At 43.4% G+C, this 19441-nt stretch overlaps 1 protein-coding gene across 6 annotated transcripts in view; it reads left to right on the top strand.

Annotated features, from left to right (window-relative positions):
• The window catches only part of ATP2B4 (ATPase plasma membrane Ca2+ transporting 4), a 98058-nt gene extending 78795 nt beyond the window's left edge, over positions 1-19263 (top strand). For 2 of the 6 annotated variants that reach the window (XM_053667930.1, XM_053667927.1), the window contains 7 exons: positions 1542-1733; positions 2184-2397; positions 2946-3157; positions 4067-4174; positions 6021-6197; positions 9425-9605; positions 14730-14853. In XM_053667930.1, the coding sequence (XP_053523905.1) occupies positions 1542-1733; positions 2184-2397; positions 2946-3157; positions 4067-4174; positions 6021-6197; positions 9425-9605; positions 14730-14755 (1110 nt within the window). In that variant the 3' untranslated portion in view covers positions 14756-14853. Of the gene's footprint in view, positions 1-1541; positions 1734-2183; positions 2398-2945; positions 3158-4066; positions 4175-6020; positions 6198-9424; positions 9614-14729 lie in introns of those variants that run through there. The other 4 variants (XM_053667925.1, XM_053667924.1, XM_053667929.1 and 1 more) reach the window with 3 other exon arrangements.
• The last annotated feature ends 178 nt before the right edge of the window (positions 19264-19441 follow it).

Genomic DNA, 19441 nt, shown 5'->3' with positions numbered 1-19441 from the left:
TAAAGATAAATAAATAAAATCTTAAAAAAAAATCATTTGGGAATTTCCTTTGTGTTTGTGCTACCAACTGGTTACACCAGTTCACTTATGTCATGTTGCTTTCCAATTTAGAGATTGCTTTTTAAGCTCAATTTGTTATACTTGTATAAAGTAGTTATATAGCCCTAAAGTCAAATATAGAAAACAAGATTTATTCATAGAAATGTAACTTATATTCCTATCACCTCCACCCTGTTACATCCCTTTTAACCCCACAGGTAACTTATTTCTTTACTTTTTTGATTTATCCTTCTGTTTGCTCCTATAAAATAAATTAAATAAGCAATATATTTATACTCACCCTCTTAGATAAGTGATACTTATCTATAGTCTCTGTTCTTATCTATACCCATACTATGAAGTCTTTTTTCCATCTCGCTTTCTTCGCTTTACATAACTTGGAGATTATTTCATGGTAGTAGTCTACAGAGATATTCCTCCTTTCTTTTCCTCTTTTCACAGTGCACAGTACAGCATGTGTGAATGTATTAGAGAACTTTTTGATGGGGCAGCTGAATTGTATAGTCTAACAGATACTTGGTGCTATCCGGATAGGAAAGTAGTACCACCAGGTGAAGAGAACCAGTAATATACTAATGCAAGCCAAAATAACGAATAAGCTCCTCTGTGGGTTACAGAAGCTCAAGACATGGAATAGAAATATGGGATGGGGATGTTAGGGACAGCTTTGCAAAATGAGTAGAGCTTAATTGAATGGAACGTTAAAGATAGGTAGGATTTAAGCAGATGGGTAAAGAGGATGTTCCAGACTTGGGGAAATGGTGTTAGTACAAATCTAGGTTCTAAAAGTGAAAGAGAGATTCAGGGAATTGTGAATAAACCAGTAGGTGTTGAGCCGAAAGCTATATGAGAGCAGGTTGGAAAATGAATCAGGGTACACTTATTGAGGGCTCTGAACTTACCAGACCAGCAAGTTCACTGTTTCCAAAGCATGGATTTCAACTCCTGACATGTGTACTCAGAATCCTTCAGTAGTTTCCCAGTGGCAAGATTTTGAACAAGGATCAGACTTCTGAGCTGCGCCGCCAGACTACTTCTCCTACTTAAAGTTGTGGGAAACGAGGACTTAAATGAGATATTGGCAGTGGCAAACAAAGTTTTAAAATTTGGAGGTAGAATAGATAGGATTTATTCCCTATCTTTTAATTTGTTTCTAAGGTTGGGGTGTAGGAGAGAAGAGAGAAAGGAATATCAAAGATAACTATAATTTGCAATCTGGGTTCAAGGGTAAGGTGGTAGCATGAAGCCACAGCCCTCTTTTCTGCAAAATAACAGGGACACATTTTCCCTTCATTTTCTTTGGGAAAGAAAAGAACTTAAAATATACAGGTTGGTCTTCAGTATTTGTGTGGTTAGTGAGCCCTCTAGTGTTAGACCTAGTTTGGGAGCTTCTTGGAAGTCAACAAATGGCGTCTCAGTTCAGAACGCTGGGAAACTCTGCTTTATCCAGTTCCTCAGTTTCCTTCTCCTTCTTACCTCAGGGTATTGCAGGCACAGATGTGGCCAAGGAGGCATCAGACATCATCCTAACAGATGACAACTTTACCAGCATTGTGAAGGCAGTGATGTGGGGGCGAAATGTGTATGACAGCATCTCCAAGTTCCTCCAGTTCCAGCTCACAGTCAATGTGGTGGCGGTGATCGTGGCCTTCACGGGAGCCTGCATCACTCAGGTGAAGGGATTGTGCATGGAGAGGGGCTAAAAGGGAAGAGATGAGGCAACGGCTAAGAAATATGGGGAATGGGCAACAGTATGTCTATAGAGAAATCAGGACAGTTTCCCAGTGCTGTTGGGGCAGGAGTTAGCTCTACTAGATCCACTCTCTTTATATGCTTAATTTAGCGCTCATATCTTCATCACTGTGATATGCACTTACATGTATTACCTTCGTTCCTCAAAAACAACCTTGCAGCATACGTATTATCCTCACTTTACAGGTGAGGAACCTAAGGTTCAAAGAAGTTAAGTATCTTTCTCAGGGTCACTCAGCTAATAAGTGGCCAGTCCCAAAATCTAGATGGATAACAGAAGCTACACCATCGTGAGGACAAGGGTGAGACTGATGAGTGAGGTGAGGTGGTTTCTAAGGAAAGCTGAAAAGTCTGGTTCTACTTCCCACCAGGATTCCCCACTGAAAGCTGTGCAGATGCTGTGGGTTAATCTGATTATGGACACATTTGCCTCATTGGCCTTGGCCACAGAGCCTCCCACAGAGTCTCTACTGAAGCGTCGCCCCTATGGCCGAAATAAGCCTTTGATCTCGCGGACTATGATGAAGAACATCTTGGGCCATGCAGTCTATCAGCTCACAGTCATCTTTTTCCTTGTCTTTGCAGGTGAGCTGAGAGTGGGGACTGGGTGAGATGGTGTTTGGGGTGCTGGATGGTGATGGGACAGAGAATAGCCCACGGACAGAAGACAGTAGGGAAGCAAGCTTAGCACAAGACTAGTAGGAACAGCAGCTTCACTCCATGAGTGTGCCCGCTGTTCTTGCTGCAGGACATGTTATGCTAGTTTATGTAATTCTGTTAAGAATTTCACAGGGATAGCTTCAGTTCTTACAGATTATAAAATGAAAGCTGGGGTGACGTAATAGTGACACTGAGATTCAAACCTGTGTCTGCCTGATTTGGGGGCATGTAGTTTTACCACCATGCTGCACTACAGGAAGGCACATAGCATTGGAGCAAACTGAGAGGGTCAGATATGTTGAGCTCGGGCCAAATGTTTAAAATATTTAATAATTAGCATAGGTCAGGTACTGACCAGTTTGAATGGACACCAACCATCAGCAGCCGGTGTGGCCACACCAGTCTGTTCTGACTCAACCTGAGTGCTCCTTGACATCACACTTACCTTCCAGTGCTTCCCCTCTCTCTACCAGGTGAGAAATTCTTTGACATTGATAATGGGAGGAATGCACCTCTACATTCCCCACCCAGCCAGCACTACACCATTGTTTTCAACACTTTTGTGCTGATGCAGCTCTTCAATGAAATCAACTCACGAAAGATCCACGGAGAGAGGAATGTCTTTGCGGGCATCTACCGCAACCTCATCTTTTGTTCTGTGGTTTTGGGCACATTCATCTGCCAGGTGAGATTCTAGCTTGAGCTGGGGTAGGAAGTCAGGCGTGATACAGGCCAGAAGCTGGCAGCCAGGGTTTCCTAAGTACCCAGGAAAAGGAGTGAGGGAGTCATGGGGAATCAGGCTATGCCAAGTGCTCCAGTACAAGGCACATGTCGGTAGTGAATAAAATGAGACTTGTGGAGTCCTCTCATTATCTTTCTAAACACAGAAATCTCTCAAAGTGACCACGAGGAGGGTCACTGTCTTCAGCCCCCTTTCCACATCTCCTATGAGCAGGCATCACGTGTGCACACATGTGCTATGTGGGCTGTCTTGGGAGAAAATGCTGTGTAGTTTGCAGAGAAAGAGAAGTGATGGGAGGGTCCTCATGTACTTGACAGATGAGCCCGGCTTGGGCTCTGTAGGGACTGGGGTCAAGAGAGTGGCTGCCCTGGTGGTAAGAGGATTGGGCCCTTCTTTCTTGCCCTGGTCAGAGGTACACTTAAACCTCTGCAGATATAAGAGATTATGAGCTCACCCTATAAAAATGAGCTCCTGCCTCACCCCTCAGCTGGGTATCCCCCTTATTCACTCCCATCTTCAGTTCCTCTTCTCCATCACTGTGCCTTAATCTTTGTTCCTACTGGCTTTATTCACAAGAAGCCTCTAGCTCCCCCTGCTCCTCCAGCTCTTCCATTAATACACTGGTTTTCATAGTAACTGTCTGTCTCCCTGTCAGAGTGCTTAAAGACTGTTTGTGTCTGTCTCCCCTTTTCTCCTTCCGGATTTTTCTTTCTCCTTTCCCAACAAGCACATCAGGACTTAGACCACAAGGATCCTTGGGTAAGGGGTTATGTGGCTCTGATGGCCTTGGCTGGAGGGCTACCTACCTGTTACTCACCTTCCTAATGTCAGGCTACCCCTTCTCTGTTCTAGGTTTTCATTGTGGAATTTGGGGGTAAACCCTTCAGTTGTACGAGGCTCACCCTGTCCCAGTGGTTTTGGTGTCTCTTCATTGGTATTGGAGAACTGCTGTGGGGCCAGGTGAGTAACCACTTTGGGAGAAGGTGTGGCCCACCCTCCACCTACATTCTCACTGCTTGCAGACCTCTTCTCCTTTTTTCCTCACCCCTCAAGTTTTTAAGAGTTTTCCATTGTATAGGATCCCAGGGTAGAATGATCAATGCCCACCATTTTAGAGGCTTCAGATTTCTTCTCTAATCAGGCCTGGAGGTAAGCAAATCCCTTAGCGTCTCTGAGATGGGAGTGGAAATTTTCAATGAAATTTTGCTTAAAATATTAATAATAATAATAATAATAATAATAAAGAAGTAAGGATCTTAGAGGTAGAAGAGTTTACAAAGCATACGGTATGTCTTTATTCTAACGAAGCGGCAGTCTGGCCCTGGCTACTCAGCTGACATAGCTGAAGACTTCCCTCACCTCTTCTGTTTCTCACCATGGCCTTCCCTGGGTTGAATGCCTGCCTCTCACCTAAATCCAGGGTCATGAGGTCTCTAGAAAAGCAGTATAGCATATGGCTCAGAGCATGGGTGTTGGATTGACCGCCTGAGTTTGAATTCTAGCTCTCCTTTGTACAAGCTGAACTTCAAACAAGTTTCTTAACCACTCTGTGCCTTAGTCTCCTCAACTTAAGATAACTGGGTCATTGTTAATTGTTGTCAATCAGCAAATCAGTTACCATACAGAAATGATTTAGAATAATATCTACCACCAGTAAGTACTCAATAAATGTTAGTTGTTAATATTATAGTAATATCACCAGGTCTGGTAAGAGTTTCACTTCTTTCCAGATACCACTTTGCAAGTCCCCTGCTTTGCTCTGAGTGACGCCAAAGGTTCCTCTCCAGAACTACAGACTTTCCCCCCAGAGACCTGCTAGTTGTTTCTTTTGTACCTCCGAGGTGCCTCCCTCATTAAGTACTGTCCCAGTTACTAACCCAAGTCCCTCCACCCTATTCTGCTTGCTGAAGTTAAAGCAGATTACCATAGAGTAAGAAAAGCTTGGTTGTTTCATCTGCTGTTTGAAACTCTCATCTGAGTCTAAGTCTCACATGTGACTGTGTAGCCCTGACGAGAGGTGACAGCCTTCTTTCTATATTACAGTAGCTCCTTCCAACATCTGAAAGCAGAACTTTGACATTTTTCCTGTTTCGAAACACTTGGGTCCGTGTTGGACCACTCACACAGCCCCTCTTTCCCATCTGAGTCCTGTCTGCTCCTCCTTGTTTATAAAACAGAACTGATGAACAGGTAATGAGCTTACCGAGTGATTTATTTTGATTTGCAAGCCTACCCTACTGCTCCATGGCTTCTGGTAATACTCATATGTCCTTTCTTCCATGGCCTGTCCCACTTAATTCCTCACCACAAGCCCCAAAAGACTTTTAGCATCCTTTCAGTACAGTTTTATAACACGGGAATTACCTTGCATGTGGTAACTAAGAAGAGGCTCATTCTTTTTTAACACCATTTCTTCCCCTTACTCAAACACGTGTAATGTGACCATCCTGTTCCCAGATTTGTTCTCCCCCTCGACCTTGTCTTTACCCCTGTCTACTATGTACCATGCATCAGAGTTCTTCTCTGAAAGGACATACGGCAAAATGGAAAGGAAGAGAATGAAGCATAATTAGGCAGATGACTGGTTGAATACTAGAATACAAGTCCTCTTTGCATGTCCACCCATACAGGAAACCTTCTCGGGGTCCTGGCCCTTGGTGAATGCTGCTTGAAAGGACTGGTGCTTCTCCCCCCTATTCCTCCAGTGGGATGAGTCATAGGGCAAAGATCCTGACCGGTGTAAGTTGAATGACAGCTCTTCTCACCCTCATTTTGGTGTTTCCCCTTTTGCTGTACCTGTTCTCAGATGATCTCCACAATACCTACCCAATCCCTGAAGTTCCTGAAGGAGGCTGGGCATGGCATTACCAAAGAGGAGATCACCAAGGATGCAGAAGGGCTAGACGAGATTGACCATGCAGAGATGGAGCTACGCCGAGGCCAGATCCTCTGGTTCCGGGGACTGAACCGTATCCAGACTCAGGTACTTGGATAGTAGCCCAGCCTCATTGTGGGAGAAGAAATCTCCCCATCTTGGGAGGTTTGGGGAGGGCAGCAGCTCTTGATGGCCAGCATCTCTTCCCTCCAAGGCCTGCTACTAATGGGCAGCCCCAGCTCCGTAGCTTGAGGACACATGGGGCAGAGGCAGTTGCATGAGCCCCTCTGAGAGGAGCATAGTTGTAGGGTCTAGGGCACAGTCCTTTAGCTTGGGGTTGGTTCTAAAGCCCACTGCAAGCTGCCTGTGCGAGGTCTCTTATAAGCACTAGCCCTAACCCAGAGTAGGAAAAGTTCAGAGTCTTTCCCTACCCTCCAGCAGGAAGGAGTTAGATAATATCGCTATGCCAGCTGCCCCAGCAGACACTTAAGTGTACAACCTGAAGCTGCTGTTAGGGTACCGTAGATGTTAGCTGGGAGTATCTTTGTAAAGGAAGCTCAACCTCTTACATCTTCCCCACTTGAAATTTAAGGACATGGTGGGGAGTCCAATGGCTAAATATGTATAAATGACAATAGTCTCTCAATGCCTGAGTGTCTTTTGCAGGATTCAGACTTGCTTCCCAAAAAGGAAGCTATAATTTCTTCAAGCTTTTTTTTCTTGCAATTTCTGAAATTGGAGAGAAGCTGCTTCTGATGCTCTTACATCCCTTACCTATGCTTCCTCACTTTCCATGCAACTGTATCTGCCTTCTCCTGGGTGAATGGGCTGCTCCAGGCATTGAGAATCCTACCCCTCTCCTTGTTCTTGCCCCACATATCTCTGTTTTGTTAGTTCTGAAATTCCCCACCTCAAGAAACTTTAATTCCCCAGATCTGAAAGGTGCTGTCCACAGAACAGGCCTCTGTACTGACTGGCTGAAGATCTAGAAATAAGTTTCACTCTCAAATTAGCCTTGTAGATATTTAGAAAGTTCACTAGTCAAGCCCACCTCCTCTCCTTAGTGCAAAGAGCAGAGAGATGCATTGGATATTCTAAACTAAATGCCTGCTGGGCACTTTGCCTCCCATAGTCCAGACAACAGATGAAGCTGGGAAACAGGGGCCAGGTAGGAAAACCCTGGGACTTCTTTCCCCTTTCTCATGTTCTTCCTGCCAGAGAGGAAGTTCCCTAGGACCTGTAAATACTGCCTCAGGACATCCAGAGCCAGCCCCCCTGCACAATTTCCCTCTAATACCTCCCCCCCATCCCCCTACTCTGCAGGCTGCTGAGTCCACCCAGCAGTAGCCTCACATGCCCAGAGAACCTGGGACCTTTGGCTCCTGTCACTAAGGCCCCAGTGCTTTCCTTCAGGTCTGCTGTTTTCAAAATAACCTGTCTGCTTTTCTTCCCTTTAGGATCCTCTGCCCCCTCTCCTATGTGATTTCTTTCCCAGCCAGGACTCCCTCATGTCATTGTCTCCTGGCTCCCAGCCAATCTTCTGTCCTGGGGGCTTGAGATTCATGGATCTTCTTTCTCCTCCACTACCAGTTTTCACTCCCTCAACTATGTAGTTTCATTGCCAACATAACTTTAAAAGTACTACCTTTTCTTCTTGGAAGATGAGGTATTTGGGCCAGAATGACCTTAAAGCCCTGAACTTAGACCACAAAAGCAACCTGTTAAAGATGCCACAATAACTAAATCCATGCCATTGCAGAATGCATCTGACTCTGTAAGCAGACCAGGCTGACTGCCAACCTGCACCCAGACCCCTGAAGTTCTCTCCTGGCAAAACTCTTCAGCCTCAGCAGTGTCCTAACAAAATCCCCTGCCATCTGATTCCTGATCTTTATCATCATTCTCACTGCAACACTTAGGGTGGGAGGTGTTGCCAAGCGATCGTCCAGTCCTGGTCTCTCTAGTTGAGAAGAGCTAAAAGTACTAGAAAGCAGAAGTTTGGGAAGTGAGGGCTAGAGTCTTGGGAAGGTGAACCCAGTAAGCACTGAGGAAGATTGTCTACATGCAAACCTTTCCTTCTCCAGGATTAGGTTCCTCTGTCCCCTGGACTTGAAAACTATATGATGTGATGAGGGGAGGTATTTCAGCTCAGAATCCAGAAGCTATCCCTAAACATTTCATGGCTTCTCGGGAAGCTTTATAAGTAAGAATAAGTGGCTCACAAGGTGCCTGCTTTCCCACCTTCTCTTCTGGGGAAATGAAGTCAGATGAGTGGAATTAATACCTTCCCTGCATTCCTGGGAGATTGGCCATTGCTATGTGGGCATTTTAAAGATGATTCATTCAGTCAGATTCTGAAAGATAAAGGAATTCCTTGACTTCCTCCTTGTTACTTAAGGGCCAGGGATCAAGGTGGTAAGTTTGACTGAGGAGGCCCCGCACCCAGACCATTATTGGAAGACAAATGGCATGAATGACCTCTGTCTCAGAGGAGGAGGACCCTAGAGACCAGAGGCTACTGTGTAGGGCTACACCTGACACTGCTTACCACCCACCAACTATCAACAACTCTTTCTGCCCCTCCTCAGTCTGACTGCTGAGCTGTGGTCAGCATTTCTGTCAGACATTTCCAGATCTCCAATGCAGTAATGCAGCTAGTGGCATTCTCTCTAAGGAGCCTGGCCATTAGATTCCTGAGCTCCATTCTAGGTCCCTCCCTGTCCACCTCAGCCCAAGGAGAGGATGTCTCAGAGAAGAAACCCAGAAGAGGGTGAGCGCAGCAATTTGTGGTTAGGAACCTTTCCACTGTGGTCACCTGTGAATGGGCTACTAACGTGCCTCTGTTTTTTTCTTTAAACACATGAGTTATTTTCTTGAAAAATCTGTAAAAATCAGGTAGCTGATTTAATTAGTGTTAGAGGTTCCTGGACCTCAAAATTTAGTAATATATACTTTACCTTCTATCTTAAGTTGCATGCACTATCTGTGAGGCATCATAGGATGTGGAAGTCCTATTAAAGTTTAGATAGTTTGGGGCACCAGCACACCTCAAATGACCTCCATCCACTAAAAGGGTAGAGCAGACTGGATTCTAGCTGGGTATTTGGACTCCATGGCCAATTGTTTTAAATGAAGTGTGATGTGCCATAGGACACGTTTCCACCTGCTCCTTACCAGTGCTTTGTGTGTGAGGGAATCTCTCTGGCTTCCCATCTCCTTTCCCCTTTTCCCAGCTCCTTCCTTTCCCCTTTACAACCCCCCTAGGATTCTCCCTTCCTTTCTTCACCTCTCTCTGACTGTGGAGCAAAGCTATTTCACTCTCTGATTCTTTGCAGATCGACGTAATTAACACATTCCAGACTGGAGCCTCTTTTCAGGGAGTCCTAAAGCGACAGACCATGGGTCAACACCTTGATGTAAAACATGTTCCTAGCTCATCCTATGTAACAGTTGCACCAGTCAAATCTCCCCCCACCACTTCTGTTGCTGCTGCTGTTCCATCTCCTACTCTGGGCAGTGAGTGATGGTCTATTATGATGCATGATTTGCTATAATGACCACAAGAGAGCATGTGGCATCCACTGTACTCAACCATGATTATCTTTTCCTTTTAGTTTTCCCTTTGATCTGTGATTTCAGGGAAAAAGAATGGGACAGAAAGCCCACTCCAAAACCAGGCTACGTGCCATTTTATTTTATTTATTTTATTTTATTTTATTTTATTTATGTATTTATAATGTTGAAAAGCTATTAAATCATACTATTTTAAAGACAACAGTCCTGTTTTCTAATTGTTCCGTTGCATTACTTGTTTCTTCCTTGAGTTTTTGTTTGTTTTACTTTTTTGTTTTTTGTTTTTTGCTTTGTTTGGATACATTGTTTTTCTCTCCTCTCCTGCTCCTTAAGCTAGATGTAAGATTAGGCCAAACAGGCACTCTCTTCATTTGGGGGCAAGATTGAGCTCTCCCAAGAAAGGTATGAAGGAAGCTATTGTTCCCATGTTTTGTTTTGTTTTTTTTACTAGTTGACCTTTCATAATTGAGCCAGTATCAAACTTGACCACTAATAATAGTCCTTTGGCGACTACTCTATTGTTAGCTGGCAGTATTGGCATAAATACTGGCACAAATTTCTTTTGTGAAGAAACAAAAGGGTTCAATTCAAATGCACAGGGCTGCATAACCCTGTCATTTTATTTTTCAGGGACTTTAAGCCAAATTCTAGTTTAAGAGTCAATTAATTCACATTGGGGTAGGAGAAATATATGAAAAGATCACAATAACTTGTTTTTCACCCTGGCTGGTATGGCTCAGTGGGTTAAGGACCAGCTTGTGAAACAAAAGGTTGCTAGTTCAATTCCCAGTCAGGGCACATCCCTGGGTTGTAGGCTATGTCCCTAGTTGGTGACGTGCAAAAGGCAACTGATTAATGTTTCTCTCCCTCTCTTTCTCCCTTTCCTTCTCTCTAAAAAAATTAATTAATTATTTTTTTAAAAAACTTATTTTTCTTAACCTGTTAAACCTATTTTTTTTTAGAAATTTCTAAAGAGCAACCTTTTTCTTGCTTCTCATTTTCTTTAGGAATAGAATAGAAAAATAGAAGCAGGAAGTTTGAAAACCATTGCCTCACCAATAGCAAATGCTTCATATCTTAATTTGCACATAAAGTTTTAGGAACCCCTTTTTCAGCCAGCCTGTCCATTGGAACACTGTCTACTCTCAGCCTGAGGTCTGGTGTTCCCTTTAGTAGATTATTGGGTTCTCGTTAATGCTTATGACTTCCTATTCCTGGTCATTTTACCTTTCCCAAATGGGACACAGAGAGGAGAAAGAAGTCTATTTGCTGATAGTGCCATTACAGTATTTGGTGGGGAAGGAATCTCTCTGTATTAAGTATACTATTGGCTTAAATTTCTGAGTGTTTGTCTCTCCCTCCCAAGCCCCTCTTCCAGCTCAGGGGTGGGGGTGGGGGGGTGTGAAGAAAGAACAGTTGCACTGTCAGTAGTTCACCTGGTTGTGAGCTGCATTAATTGAACAGGCTTAGATTATTTGTTGTCTTACTAACTGCAAGTGTTCTCATGTGAAGTATTGGGGGTATTGATATAGGTACATATTAGTTTAGGCCCAAAGGCAGCCAAAGAACTAAATGTCTTACTTACCCTGCAAATATCTAAAAGCCTTTAGCTCTAATCCTCCCATATTTCTCTCTTATTTTCATTTTTTTCTACTTTTGCCATGTTCTTGTAACTAATTTGCATTCTTTTTTTAATCCTCCCTGTATGTTAGGAAGGGTTAGTGTCAGATACCTCAGTGATTTGAAGGTGGAAGACACTAAGCAGAAGACAGGGCCCACTGAGCTCTTGCAGAGTTGCTGGTAGAGGGCATGCCGCACACCCTCAAAGACTAGAAAATCGGTCAGGGGAGGCCGGTCATACCTGCTCATTCTCCAGCTCCTTCTTCCTTGGAGGTCCTAGAAATTAATAGCCATACATTTTAAAATCTCCTTTCTCATTTCAGATCTCCAAATCAATTCAATTATTTATCTAACCTTCAGTAGGTAAATCTCTAACATTTCCCTCTATAGGAAGGCCCTTATCTCTTTTCTTCCCCTGGTTTCTGAAAAGCAAGCAGAAAACTACAGAATACTGGCTGAAGAAATGGAATCTTCATCTGCCCACTCATTGAGCTACAGAGAGTAGCCCTTTGCACTCATAACCTAACCCAAAGTGTAGCCCGATGGGGATCCTGAGTCATGAGAAAGAGTTGCCCTTCAATCAGCCACTTCACCAGTAGACCTGGGGCCACAGAAGAGATATTTCCCAGGGTCCTCATTCAGAGATGACGGCCAGGGAAGGAAGGGTGAATTAGTTGAGTGGAAAAAGACTAAAGCTTTCATAGCACCTGCCTCACTAGCTGTGTCTTGTTTCCCATACACGGTTCACACACCACGCAGCATGCATCAGGAAGGGAAGAGGACCTGGGCTGGACTGGTGATGGTGTATCTGTGCTTGTTAATTGGCATGTGTCATATATTCTCTGAGGCCAGTATTGAACTTGAGGAGCATTCTGGCACAATCCCATGCCCTCTATCCCCTCACCTTTCTCTCCACTTGCCAAGCCACCAGATGGTACTCCCTAGCTTTCTGTCTCCACTTCACTTGAGCTTCCCTTACAGGTAACTGGTTTCCCTTTAGATTCCAGAAATCCTGCAGTCGAGCTAGATGGCTTTTGCTTGCTCCCCTAAAGAAGAAATTTTCCCTATTTTTTCCATCAACCCACCACCAATTCACTTTTATCTCCTTATTGTTTATCTGTAACAGTGTTACAATCACCCCAACAGGTTAGAGGAAAAGCCAGCGAACAGGGCTCCAGACCCTCACTACAACCTCAGTTTTTAAAAATGTGTTTTCTATATTGAACTTCATACAATTGTTTTCATAAAGTATTCAATGCTTAAAACAGTAGAAGCAAGAACTTTTAAAATCACTGATATCAAACATGATCAACTGGTGTTATAAATGTACCTGTTCACCTGCAGCACTTGTTAGAAATTTTGAGATCTCAAAAACAGGTGAAAATTATAAGCTATGTTATCACTTTTGCTGGGGGCAGTATGGCTTTGAACCAGTCTCTTAACCAGGGCCAAAAAAGAAAGCATTGAATTTGGATTTACTTAAACCAAGTTGCGTTGCTCTAAGTTTGGTGTAGATGAGTTAAAACTTAGGACTTCCTGAAGACCAGATGAAGCGTCTATTCCACGTAATCTCACAATGATAGGGATCAAAGGAACATGATCAGTAAAATTTACCTAGATGGTCAATAAGAATCATAGAAGGAGGGAAAAGTAGGTCCTACTTTCTGTTCAGCATGGTGAATATGGGCTGAGGTTCCTTGATTCTTCTTGGCTGAGGTATTAAACTGATTCTATTAAATGGCAAAGAGTCCTTGCCCTGTAGGCTCTGAGCACCCTTGGTCCTGGGTGGGTCTGCCAGGCTGTCACGGAGTAAGAAAAGATAAGGAAAGCCTAGCCAGCAGAGACACAACTTCAGTGAACCTTCTTTGCACATTACTTTTGAAGGTTCTATACAAAGATAGGAAGTACTGGGAGAGACAGTCCAACAAAGTAATTTGCCTCTTTGTATGCACTGCTGTCTCCACATTCTTCTCCAGAAACATATTCTTTGGTTAAACAGCAGAGGAATGTAAAAGGTGCTCTACCCTAACACTTATCATTCCTCTATTCCACTCCCCGCCTCAACAGTTTTTTCTGCGTTACTCCCATTTCTTTTCCAACAGAAGAAATTTTGACCAAGACCAGAATCAGCCACCTCCCAACGACGAAAAATCTCACAACTGCTTTCTTTTCCCCTCTCCTCTCTCTCCAACCTCTTGGGATCCAACTTTCTCCACAAACCTCAATTCTATTCATCCATGTTCAATTCAATCACCCCTCAGAGAGACCTGCAGCCCAGAAAAGCAGGCTGCCAAAGCAGGTGCCTATGGGTAAAGCAAAGGCTGGTCACAGGGATTATGGTCCATTTTTCCCTTTCTCTAAATTGCCTGAACCCTCTATTTTTGTGCAGTGAAACAAAGACTAACATGGGACACTGCATATCCCTTTTCTTGCCTGGTAAAACTACAAATTGCTTCCTTCATCTTCATACACCCCATCAGAAAAGCCACTTGTTTGTAGCACTGCCTTCTGGATTGGGTGGTTTCTGTCCTGGTCCCATCCTTTTCCTTCTCCACGTAAGATCATGCTTCTGTTGATGATTTAGAAACAGCTGGAGAAAGCTGTGAGACTGGGCAGAGTTGCCATGTATCAGAGATATGGACATGCATTTGAGTGTGAAAGCCAGATCTTCTCTCAGTAGTCAGGAGGAAGGTGTCTTGTTATCTTCAATACTTGTATTTCACCCACATCTTCCAGGGAAGGGACAGAAGGAAGGGGACAGGGTGGAAGTTGCAGGATATAAATATATGCATGTCTCCTGATGAGAGAACAATTTTTCAATTGGAGAGTATGAGATTTCATTTCTTGCATGCTGCTGATACAAATGAAGATTGGTTTGTCTGCCTTGCTGCATTATATTTATGGCCACTTATCACCCAGAGTGTATTATGTCCAGATTGGTACGTGTTTGGCTATTTGAGGGTTTTAAACAGATAACTAAACTTCAATGTGTAACTTTTCTATTCCACATTCACAAAATGTTTGGCCTCAACACAAAAATCCACATGTCTAAATAATCTTTTAAATTTGGCTGTTGATTTGCACCTAGTTCCAACATCTGTGCCCTCTTGTTCAAAAGAACTAATGAATCTTTTTGTTTTTTGTTTCATTTTGAGTGGATTGTTTGGGAATGCTAACTTTGCTTTGGGTTTTCTGGTTTTTTTAACACAGCTTTTGAAACATCTTAGTTGTTTGCCATTACTCACCTCACCCCACCCAATGCTTGAAATTTGAGCCATGTAAATGTTTCTAGTGTTCCACGATCTCTTTCATGTATGGTTTTTGTTGTTGATCAGTAATGTTTTGTAGTTTGGGTTTTGTTTCTTCCTCAAACCACCAGTTTCTTGTTCTACTGGCCAATTCTCATCTCTGTATTTTCTCATCCTTCTTTTCCTTCCCCTGGTATAGATCAAAGTGGTCAAAGCATTCCATAGTTCCCTCCATGAAAGCATCCAGAAACCTAGCAACCACAACTCCATCCACAACTTCATGACCCACCCTGAATTCACCATAGATGAGGAAGTGCCACGAACACCACTCCTGGATAAACAAGAGGAGGAAAATCTTGAAAAGGTTTCCAAGCCTGGGACTAGGGTGCTCCTGTTGGATGGGGAGGTCACTCCATACGCCAACAAAAACAACAATGCAGTGGATTGCAGCCAGGTGCAAATTGTTGCCTCCCACTCGGACAGCCCTCTGCACAGCCTGGAGACATCAGTTTGAACTTTATCCTCTGACTCCCATTCCTGCTTTTCCTATTTCCTGTTCATCTCTTCCATCTTTAAGATGATCATGGGACTTTTCACTGTCGTGTCAGCTGCTCTCAAGTATGTGTGAATCCCACCTGTCCAGGAAGAAGCAAGAGAACAGACCTACAAGGATTTCAACTTACACTTGAGTTGGGGTTTGTAGGAGGACCCTGTCAAACCCCAGGCAATTAGTGAAGTGGAATCTACTCCTTGGCTTTATCAGTTGTCATTTTTAAAGAAGTAATATGATCCTCTTGGCATCCATTCCAACCTGAATTCTCCCCCAATATTCATACATGTGTTGCCATCCCCTGACTTCTGGATTTTACCCCATGAGTCTGTGCCATTTATAACTTCATCTGAGGGTTCAGAGAGACAAATACTCTCAGATGAAATGTGTGAGAAGCAGGAATGGAATGTATGGAATTAGCCTGTAGAGTGATTGTTTTTAAAATTATTTTCCCATTTTGAAAGCTTATACCTAAAGCCCTCTAGCTCTTTCCACCATTCCAGTCAGACTTCCCCAAGGTCTTTTGACTATTGTCTTCTTTACCTTCACTTTTTTCTTTAAGTTGTGATGATTAAGAAAGTGGAAAGGACCTGGATGAATTGAGTCAGCTTTGACCATTCTCCCTTCTGGTCTCAACAGACCCCTAGATTTAGTTCTAGAGGCAGACAGATTTTCTTTGCTAACAGGGTCTTTTGAAGCAATTGAGAACTGGTAAGAACATGCTCCTGCTGTTACCAGGTTATTTACTTCTAAACTTTTCAAGTATGTGTGGTTCCTAAGTACAAGAGAGATCAACCTTGACCATGAAGCTTGCATATATGTGGTATGTCATTTTTACCATAACCCTGAGATTTCTCCTATTCCTAAAGTGGCAGCAAATGAAATCTATTGAGAATGACCCTGTCTCCTAACTGAACTTAGATACCAAGGACCAGAAGCTGGCAGGTCTTGGACAAGACAAACCAGCAAAGCCAACTCATATAGAGTCTTTGGAGTGACCACTACTGTTTTCAAAGCCATCTGGCAAGCCTTTTCCAGGGCAGGACCTGGTTGTTGGAAGAGTGAGTGTTGAGAAGCCTTGGGAGAGGCCAAAGGGCCATTCTGGCAGGATCTGAGAAACCAGAAACCTTGAGCTTAGATGGCTGGGTATCAGCTTTGACATTCCCTTCAGTTGTTTAATCCTACTCTTTGCTACATCTCCTAATTCATCCAGTCTCTGAAAAGGTCCCAACCTTTCTTAAATATTCTGATTTTGAAAATATGGATCCAAAGTGGGAGGCTCCAGTGACATTCTGCTGACTCAAAGGAACAAAAGACACCCTAAAAAGTCTCTTCATCCTCTCTTCCTTTCTCTCACATGCCCCATACAAGCCCCCCTCCAGAATGTGCTCACCTACTGCACAGTAAAGTCCTGTGCCTTCTTTCCCTGAACACTGCCCAAAGTATCCCTTTCACCTGCCTCTCAGGAGCTGGGGACGTCACTAGGAGATTTTTTAAGTGTTCTTTAATGGGACAAGGTGGAGCCACATTTGCAGCAGCTCCATTTTTATCACTGCTGATGTTGACTTATGCTGTTCTGTGAAGGGTTTCACTCATGTCTGCCAATTCCCTCCTCCCATTGAAGCCTGCCCCCTCTTTGCAGAGTGATGGGAGTAGGGAGAAGGGCTTGAGGCTCTTATGAAGTGCCAAATGTCCATTTGTGAGAGTTAGAGAACCCAAACCTATCCTCTCCAACCTTTTCTTCTGGATGCCGCCTCCCTCACCTTTTCACCTGAGCTGTCCAAGGTAGGTGAAGAAATAGTGCTCCCTACACACCCCCATTACTAAAAACTGACCACGTTGGGCTTTGGTTTCGTGAAGGTGGCACGTGTCAGTGATCTTGCCCCTCCTGAAACACTCCTGAGGGAGGACAGACAGCTCACACAAGATGTTCACATGTATATTTATTAAGTATGTTGGAAGATTTAGTTCTGCCAAGTCTTTTATTACCTCAGATCGGTTTTAAAAACAAGCCAATAACAAACTGTGGAGGCTATTTTACCATTCCTGCTCCCAAAAACTCTCCTGGTGCCTCACAGGCTCCTCCTGAGAGTTTATGTCTACTTTTAAAGTAAGTGGTTTTGTATGTATTCTAGTTTCCATAGTAGGAGAGAAATATAGAAATATTATGCAAAAATATAGTTTTCTTTAGATCAGAAACTGGTATTTTTCGAGTCAGCCATATGCATTTTGTTTAAAGGATTTAAAAATAAAGTGCTGTCATGTAACCCTGTGGAGGGACCCCGTAACCAGCTTTTTACATGACAGTTGACTTAGTGTATTTCTGATTGGTTCAAAACCAATGCACCATAATTTCTTTCTCCAAACAGCCATCTTTATACTTAGGGGAAAATTTTGTTGGGTTCTAGACTTTTTTAATATAAATTTTGTTGATATGGAATTGAGTGAGTTTAAGTGTTTATGTGCCTATGTTTTTTTACACGTTTTTTTCTATTCAGTTTCAGTGACCCAACTGGCAGTGAGTTAATATGGCATAAGTTAATAAAGCTTTCCCCCAAAATGGTGCTTTGGACTTGAAAAGGAACTGATGGGGAGAAAGGGGAACTATTATCCTAGACTGCTCTCTTGATAAGTCTAGAAAAATGGACAGTAGGCTGGATGGGAAGGAAAGCATCCTGCAAGAAGGCAGAGCCAGCAGAAGTGAGTGTATGCCCCCATGAGGGTGGGTACCAGGCTCTCTAGTAACTGGTAACTAGAGTCAGGGGCCTTGGTTGGATTTTATTTCTTGAGGAATAGCTGGCAGAATGGTACCCAAGACATGAGCATCTCCTGGGCTACAAGGATACTCTGATTTGGGGTTTGCATTTTTTACCTCCAGCAGAAGGTTCTTTTATCTCCTGTTGCCTCTGGGGTTTTTCATTAGTGAGTTTCTATGCAAGGATCTGAGCTGAGACATCTTCTCCTTCCCTAGAAAGGTGTCATGCAATGTATAAGATGGAGAATAGAGCTCTAAGTGAGTAAAATAGGCTGATTCTAGCCCTGGCTGACTGTCTTAGGGCTAGGTCCTTCCCATAGGTGCCCTCTGACCTCTGATATGACTCACATCCCTGAAAGTAGTACCAACCTAGAAAGAGAGACCAACCTAGAAATTCCTCTGGCACTTGTGTGTTCTTTGGGTTTAGACTTCTTTTGCCCTTTGAGCTTCAGAGGGGAGCATTTGCACTTAAATCTGAGTGATTGAATACCTCACTGCCAAAACCCAGAGGGGCGTGGCAAACTCACTCCTGCCCTGAAACCCCAAAGGCAGAGCGTCCTTTCTTTCCGGCTTCCTTGCCTATCAATTGAAGCAGCCCATGGTACCATCAAAAAGTACACATTTCTCATTTTTCATAATTAGGGACCACTTCACTGCAACGGTGGGGGTGAGGCATTTAGAAATAAATGCCTGCTATTCTTAAGCCATTCCAGCCCCTTTCTCAGAATAGACCAGAGAGCCTTCCACTGAGCTCAGTGCCAGTCTTTTTTGCCTTCTCAGCCCTGCTGTTAGGCCTGCTGTCCCATTTCCTCTTGCTTAAGAGGTGGAGGGAAGTGAGCTCCCCATGGCTGAACTGGCCTTTGGTTCATGTTTTCTCCCCTTATGTATATATATGCCATATATGACTATGCCATATATATGTGCCAACAAATCTAACTACGTTGTTCTTTTCAAATCAGCACGCAGATAGGAGATCTGAGTTTCTTTTCTTTTTTTTTTTTTCCAGTAACTAGTATAGTAAACACTGGGGGGGTTGTATAAAAATAAAAACGAAACAAAAGATAGGCCACTGTGGTCTGCATGACATCAGTAAGCAAATGGTGATACCAAATCAGTGTGCACCCCAGTGTGTGTTGCCATAATTCGCTGTTGAGCCTAGCAGTGCACCCAATCTGTATTTGCATTTTGATATTATTTAAGCTCTCTGTTCATGTTTTGCATGTATTTATATGGTTCTTAGGAAAAAATGCTATAGACTGACAAATCTGAAATTCAAATATGTTGTTCCACGGAGACAGGAAGAAGAGGAGTTTTGAAAGATGGAAAAAATGGATAAATTTTTTTGGAACCAATATATTAAGTTTGTTGCTAACAAGCAGAAATCAGTACTGCCATGCACTGAGAATAAAAGCCCATGCTCACTCATAATTGTGCTGTCCTTCATGTGTCTCCACTTCTGGATGATGTCACTGCTTGTTGAAGTTGGGAAAGGGTCTGTGATGGCCATTTGGGAACCCCACCTGTGCAAGCCCAGAACTCACCTTATTCGTGGACCTTGACACGCTTCTCCACCACCATTTCCCTTGGTGACTCATGGCCCTGGTTG

The sequence above is a fragment of the Artibeus jamaicensis genome, unplaced genomic scaffold (genome assembly GCF_021234435.1).
Source record: "Artibeus jamaicensis isolate MK-2021 breed Jamaican fruit bat unplaced genomic scaffold, CSHL_Jam_final contig_475, whole genome shotgun sequence".
NCBI lineage: Eukaryota > Metazoa > Chordata > Mammalia > Chiroptera > Phyllostomidae > Artibeus > Artibeus jamaicensis.
Note: the sequence above shows the minus strand (reverse complement) of the source record. Positions and strands in the feature narration are given on the sequence as shown.